At 36.8% G+C, this 6996-nt stretch overlaps 1 protein-coding gene across 2 annotated transcripts in view; it reads left to right on the forward strand.

Moving 5' to 3' along the window:
- PTPRR (protein tyrosine phosphatase, receptor type, R) overlaps positions 1-6996 on the forward strand; it is a 219786-nt gene that overhangs the window by 177035 nt on the left and 35755 nt on the right. For both annotated transcript variants that reach the window (XM_004675893.2, XM_012720496.1), the window contains one exon: positions 686-770. In XM_004675893.2, coding sequence (XP_004675950.1) covers positions 686-770 — 85 coding nt within the window. The remainder of the gene's footprint in view (positions 1-685; positions 771-6996) is intronic.

Here is a 6996-nt window from a genome sequence, read left to right on the forward strand (position 1 = left end):
TCTGACTGAATAAGAATATTTACATTCTTATTAAGTGGAAGAAAATAGCATCTGATGCCATTCATTTAAAATACTGCTTTTACAACCATAATGGGAACAGCATCTGATGCCATTCATTTAAAATACTGCTTTTACAACCATAATGGGAACAGTATAATCACAGATCACTTCTTAATACAAAAAAGCGTATCATCATCACTTGAACCAATAACAGAATTCCCTTTGTTTACCATTTGGAGAGGGAAGCTTTAATAATCTTAAAAGATCATGATGAATGTTAAGTGAAAATCCATCAGAGTGAAATTTTTGGCACTGGTCATACTTAAAGTTTTGAGAAATTTTGAATACATTGTCAAAAAATCAATGTCTTAGCTTCCTGTTTATATATTTCCAGTGATTATTTCAGAACAGGAATTTTGAAATCTAACTAAAATTTTATATGTCTTCTTAGTAGTTGCATACAAAACAAAACTTTCTGACCCAGAGAGCTATTTCTTAGAGTCAGCCTGTCAGGATGCAGTTGATATGTTTATAAAAGGAAGGGTGTTGGTCAACCAGAGGTGGGAATCTGTTGCTTTATAAATGGCTTTGAAGTGCAATAGTGTTCTGGTTCAGTTGGCCCCCTGTGAAGAATTTCTTTGTGGCAGTATTAGATACACTAATTTGATCTCATTTATTTTTGCAGGAAATTCCAATGAACTTTGTGGATCCCAAAGAAATTGACATTCCACGCCATGGAACTAAAAATCGCTATAAGACCATTTTGCCTAGTAAGTGTCTTGAATTAAATAGTTTATATTAGAAAATGCAAGTCTTCTCCCTACCTATTTCCCAATATCATGACTTGCAGATATACACAAAATTTGGAGCTACAAGCACATAACAAGACTAATAATCATTCAAATAACCTGAGGTCAGTAACTCTATTTTGAAAACATTATAATGATCAGCTGACAATTCTAGTTCTGAAAGAGTATGGTGACACACATTATGGCCAATGGATTTTTGTCAAGTATGTCAACAATTCAATGGGAAAATGATAGACTTTTTCATAGAAGTCACTGAGACAGCAGGCCACAAAATGAAACTGGACTCTGCTTCATTCCACATACAAAAATTAGTTCAAAATGGATCAAAGACTTAACTGTAAGAGAGGAAGCTATGCAGCCCTTAGTATGAAACATGTAAAATCTTCATGACTTTGAATTAATTATTTCTTAGAAATGCCACCAAAAGTGCAAGTAACAAAAGAAAAAAAAATAGCTAAATTGGACTTCATTAAAATTAAAAAGTGTTATCCCTGAAAGGACACCATCATGAAATAGAAAGTCAACACCACAATGCCAACATTTTTGTAAAGGGATTTATTGTATCTTTTTTTTTTTAAGATTTATTTATTTATTTGTACAGAACTGGGGTATAGGCCAGAGATGCGGAGGGTGAGAGGACCCACCAAAGACAGAGCAGGGAGCAGAAGAGGCAGATCGACGAAGTACACTGCTGAGGGGAGCAGCGGGCGGTCAGGAGAGGTCTGCCTTTCTGTGTGGACCTCCTCCAGGGCAGGCAGGATCGGACTCATGCAGAAGTGGCTTTAGCTTCTGAGTGCTGTGCTTGAACCCTCTGCGCCACCAGGGAGGATTTATATATCTTAAATATATAAAGAATGTGTATAGTTAACAATATAAAGACAAATAACCTAATTTTTAAAATGGGCGAAGGACTCAAATACTTTGGGGAGGAAGTAACATTGCCAATTATTAAACAAACCAATATAGGTTTTTGGAAAAATCCATAAGCATCTCAAGGCAATAGCTATAAGAGTCACAATTTTACATCTTTTTGATCCCTGAGTAATATTCCATTGTGTATATGTACCACATCTTCTTGATCCAGTCATCTATTTTTGGGCATTTGGGTTGATTCCACATCTTCCCTATTGTATATAGTGCAGCAATAAACATAGGGTACAGGTGTCTTTATAAATTAATGTTTTTGTGTCTTTTGGGTAGATACCTAGGAGTGGAATTGCTGGATCATGTGGAAGCTCCATTTTTAGCAGTTTGAGAAGCCTCCAAACAGGGTTTTTTTTTTAATATGTGCCATTCTCACTGGTATGAGATAGCATCTCATTAATTTTTTCAACTATTCACTGAAATAGTGAAGTCTTCACAATTCAGTCCATTAATTCCTTAATAAAACAGCAAATATTTCCTATTTATGATAATATTAAGAATTACTGTTAATTCAGACTTCCTTTTCTAGTGCTGTGGAAATATATCATTAAAACTCACTAACACATATTTTCAATTAGTTGAGTCTCTTTACCGAGGATTTTAAAAAATTGAATTTTTTTTTAATTTTTTTTAAAGATTTATTTATTTATTTGTGCATACAGAACTGGGGTACAGGTCAGAGGCTCAGGGGCGGTGAGAGGCTTCACCAGAGACAGAGTGGGGAGCAGAACAGGCAGATTGACGAAGCACACTGCTGAGGGAAGCAGCGGGCGGGTCCGGAGAGGTCTGGCTCGCCATGTGGTCTCCTCCGGGGCAGGCGGCAGGCGGGGATCGAACTCATGCGGAAGTGGCTTCAGATTCTCAGTGCTGTGCTTTAACCCGCTGCGCCACCAGGGAGGGCCAAAAAAAATTGAATTTTTTATAGCCATAACTTCTTTCTCTTTCTCTCTCTCTGTTAAGGTTTCTCAACTAAAATTTACAAAGCATAATATAATAATGTCTTATAGATCCATTACAATTATCATATTTACACATGCAATCTCAGAAGGATTTGGAAATCACTAGGATTATTTAAAAGTTTAGTTTTTTCTATTTCCTGCCCAGATGATGTCAGACAACCACTTCATAGCCCTGTGTCAGCTTTTCCATTCCCAGAACTGGGTGGATCACTTGAACCAGGGCACCTGTGCTGACAACCAATGTTGGAAATGATGGATTTTCTATTGAAAATGTCTATGTCCTGAATACCCCACCCACACTCTGTTGTATAAAATATAATTTTGTAAATATAGCCTGAGCAAGCTAATTGAAAAAATCATCAGAAATGCTGGAATGAATGTGTGAAGCTGTTCCTTATGGTTTATTTTAGACTATAATATAATATGAATTAATTATAAAAAGTAATGAGCAAATAATTAATAATTAAGTGTTGTGATTTTTTTGTTGTTGTTTTAGCCTACAATAAGCTTTAAATTTAAAAGCTTGCCAGCTTGTACACATTGGAAAGTCACTTAATTTTTAGGGTATTTAGCAGTAGAAATATGGATGGCCTAGAACCAATTATAGCTGGTTTTCTAATGACAGTGTTAGTCTGGCTCAGCACACTCTCAGTGACAGATTAAAGGTCTAACTAAGTTCAAATTTACATCAAATTATTTTGAAATATGTAAACAGATAGTGGATATGAAACTGTCTCTATGTCCTAAATTAAACCCTGGGGGGAAAAACAACCATATATAATACGAAATGATTTGTATAACAATGAATCATAGCTATGAGATAGATGTTTTATGTATATTTCCATGAGGTCAACTAATTGATATAAATATAAAATAAAATGTAAGAGCCCTGTTTGCTCTGGCCATCATCTTATATTTTAAAATGTTATGTTATCATGTTTATATTTTACTTCCTATTTTATTAGAGTGTCTGGAACAAAGTAGTTATGCAAATAAGTAAATTACTCATTAAGGCAAAAAGTTGTGCGGCTAAAGTAAAGTATTCATAAGCCCTGTTTTTCCTAATAAGTTTTACATGGTTCTTAAAAAATTGAGATTTTAAAGAAGCACCATCCTTTGCCAAGATCAGAGCTCTCGACTAAAATGCTCTGCAATGAAGGAAATAAGCTCTATCTTCAGTATGCTAACTGCTAGTTTCAAGTGGCAACTGAGCATTTGAAGTATAGCTAATAAGCTCAAAGCATTGATTTTAAAATTTTATCTTAATTCACTTAGGTTTAATAAGCTATTTCTGGTTAGTGGCTATCATAGCGAAAAATGTATACCTTGAGTTTTCCCTCTTTCCTGCAACAAATTTGAAAGTAATTCCCAGTCACCAGACCCTGCTTTCCTTTCATGTTCCATTTATCTTGAATTCATCTCTGGAAAAAATCTTATTCCTCTCATCACTGCCTCAGGTCAGCACTCATCTGGTCACTTCTCTTGACTTCAAAACTCACAAGACTTTTTTCCCTGAAAAGAAAATTTGGGTACAAAATTTCATATGAAACCATCAAAATATCAAAATGTAGGTAACGTTTCTTCAGTTAAATAGAAGACTTAAGATTGCCAGAAGGTATTTTTAAAGAGACCAAAATAGGGAAATTTCATGTGTTCTAGTCACCAAATCTATATGTGTGAGATAAGTATACTGAGAGAGAAAAAGAAGGAAAAGGAGGAATAGAGAGAAGGGAAGGAACAAAAGGAAAGTAGGGAGGGGATAGGAAGTGTAAAAGAAAAGAAAATGAAAAGAGAAGAGAATAAGGAAAAGTAATCAATACTCATTTAACATTTGTAACTGGAATGGGCATTGTCCATATGCATCATAAATATTATCAAAATGTTTAGCATAGCCCAGAACATCTGTTCTAAAAAAAAATTATAGTGATTTTGACTAAAATATAGAGTGAAAGGCATAGCAAATAAAATTATAAGAGTAGAGAGGAAAGTAATCACATTAAAAGAATAATAGGGAAGCTTTTCTATATTTGGTTTTTTAATTACAAACTCACTTCAAAAGGGTTTTTGGTTGGAGCCTACATTTCCTCTACTTGGTGATATGTTGTATTCTTGTTTTGGGGAAAAAATTATGTATAAACCTCTATATTCTTGAGAATACCATAAATCACCAATCTCTAACATAAACTTAATTTAGACAGCTAATCTGCTTCTAAGTTTACACTGTCAACTTCCCAAGAAAGTTGGGAATCATGTCTATCATAAGCATTATTTTAAAAAAAAAAAAAACAGGCCCTCCCTGGTGGCGCAGCGGGTTAAAGCACTGCACTACGAAGCTTAAGCCACTTCCTCATGAGTTCGATTCCCGCCTGCCCCGGAGGTGACCACATGGCCTGGCAGACCTCTCCTGACCCGCCCGCTGCTCCCCTCAGCAGTGTACTTCGTCGATCTGCCTGTTCTGCTCCCCACTCTGTCTCTGGTGAATCCTCTCACCCTCCGCATCTCTGGCCTGTACCCCAGTTCTATATGAATAAATAAATAAATCTTTAAAAAAAAAAACTGTGGGACTCTTATGAAGTCTTATTGGTTGAGGGCATTTATAGAATCTTCTAGCAAATAGCAGGTAGCAAAAAACAATAAAAGTTTCCCCAATGCTTTGCTAAGAAAAAGAAAAATAATTAAGAAAATCAAAATCAATTTTTTGTTATAGAAATTACTTCTGATATTAAACTCTGTTAGCCACCCACCAAACAGAAATCACACATGATAGAAAAGTTCATTAAATACAGTTCATTTTAAAAAGTTCATCCAATCCTTGCCCTCAAGGGTCTAACAACAACCATTGAGGGCAGGCAAAAGTTCAAGCGCTTAGAATATGAGATGGTAAGGGAAAACTAAAGTTCAGGGAGCCCAAGCAAAGAAAGGAATGTCTAATTTGCCTGCAGACACCGGAGGACTTCAGAAAGAGGCATTTCTTGAACTGACTCCTCAAGAAAGAGCCAGACTACACTATGTAGAGAAAACATTGGGGAATTGTAGGGTGCAAGACTCTGCAAGGTGGGTGGTGCCCATAGGAGACACGTAGCTCTCAGCATACACACTTGTGTGTGTTGGGACTGTACATGCTATTGTTGCTCCAGACAATACCAAGGAAAATGAGCTTGCTGGGCAGGAAGCTTGAAGGCAGGACATAGCCAATGTTTCCCAGCCAGAGCCCACGAATTCTGGCTTTGGAGGAGTGTCCATTGAGTGCACTTTATTCCAATAGGGCTTCTTATTTTGCTCACACATGTTTCAAGTTCTGCAGAGTTCTGATTCCAAGTATTTGACAAGAGATCTACAATAGAAGAATTGCACTCTGCAAGTCAAAATATAAACCACAGGGCTCAAGTCTCCATGGGAGGGAAAAAACAAGGGGAAAAAATGGCTTTTAGAAGTCACAATATTATGAAGGGCACGGTAAATAGACCTGACAGGTTTTACCAGTAGGAACAGTTTGATTTGGGAAGGGGGGGAGTCTTGTAAACTTACATAACTTGGGAGGAGTGCTCTTTTTAAAAAATATATACAACATTATGAATATATAATGAAGCACTCCTTAGGTACATCATGAGTACAGAGTCAAGATATTGATTGGCAATGGTCAGTGCAAGTAAAAGCGACCCTGCTAACAGTTCTAGGAAGTGGGGAACTGTCATAACTCTACAGGGCTTGGGAGGCAATGAAGTGCTTTTGAACGTCTGATGTCAGCTCACACTTCCAGAGGATCTGCATAGTGAGGGCTCCATGTGCTGAGACTGACCTTGGACACCTATTCAGCAGTCCAGTCTCTGCTTTAAAGAAGGTCTTTTGCTTCAGGACCACTTGCTCAAACATACCTCTTCCTGGGAATACTGATTAAGAGCTCAAATCCCAAGTTCCAAGAGAGTCCAGTGTTGCTGAGTCCAGGGCCACAACTCCTCCTTCAGATGGAATCTATGTCTTAAACAATCCCCACCTCTTCCACCCTAACTACCTCTTGTTACCTGGGTGGACTTAAGTGAATTACTTAGCCTCTCTGCATTTACATTTCCTAACAAAGAGACTATTACCTCTGCGGAAATATAATGATTTTGCTTACATGTAACTTTAACATGCTCAGCTGTTTATTTCCTACACATAGGAAGCCCCTAATGAAAGGGATGATGATGGTGTCAGTCGAGTGTTTTGTGTCACTTTCTGTCAGAGTGAGACTTAGTTGGGTGACTCTGAAAAATTTTTTTTTAATATTTATTTATTCATATAGAACTGGGATACAGGCCAGAGAT

Source organism: Condylura cristata, unplaced genomic scaffold (genome assembly GCF_000260355.1).
Source record: "Condylura cristata isolate star-nosed mole 26May11 unplaced genomic scaffold, ConCri1.0 scaffold00004, whole genome shotgun sequence".
NCBI lineage: Eukaryota > Metazoa > Chordata > Mammalia > Eulipotyphla > Talpidae > Condylura > Condylura cristata.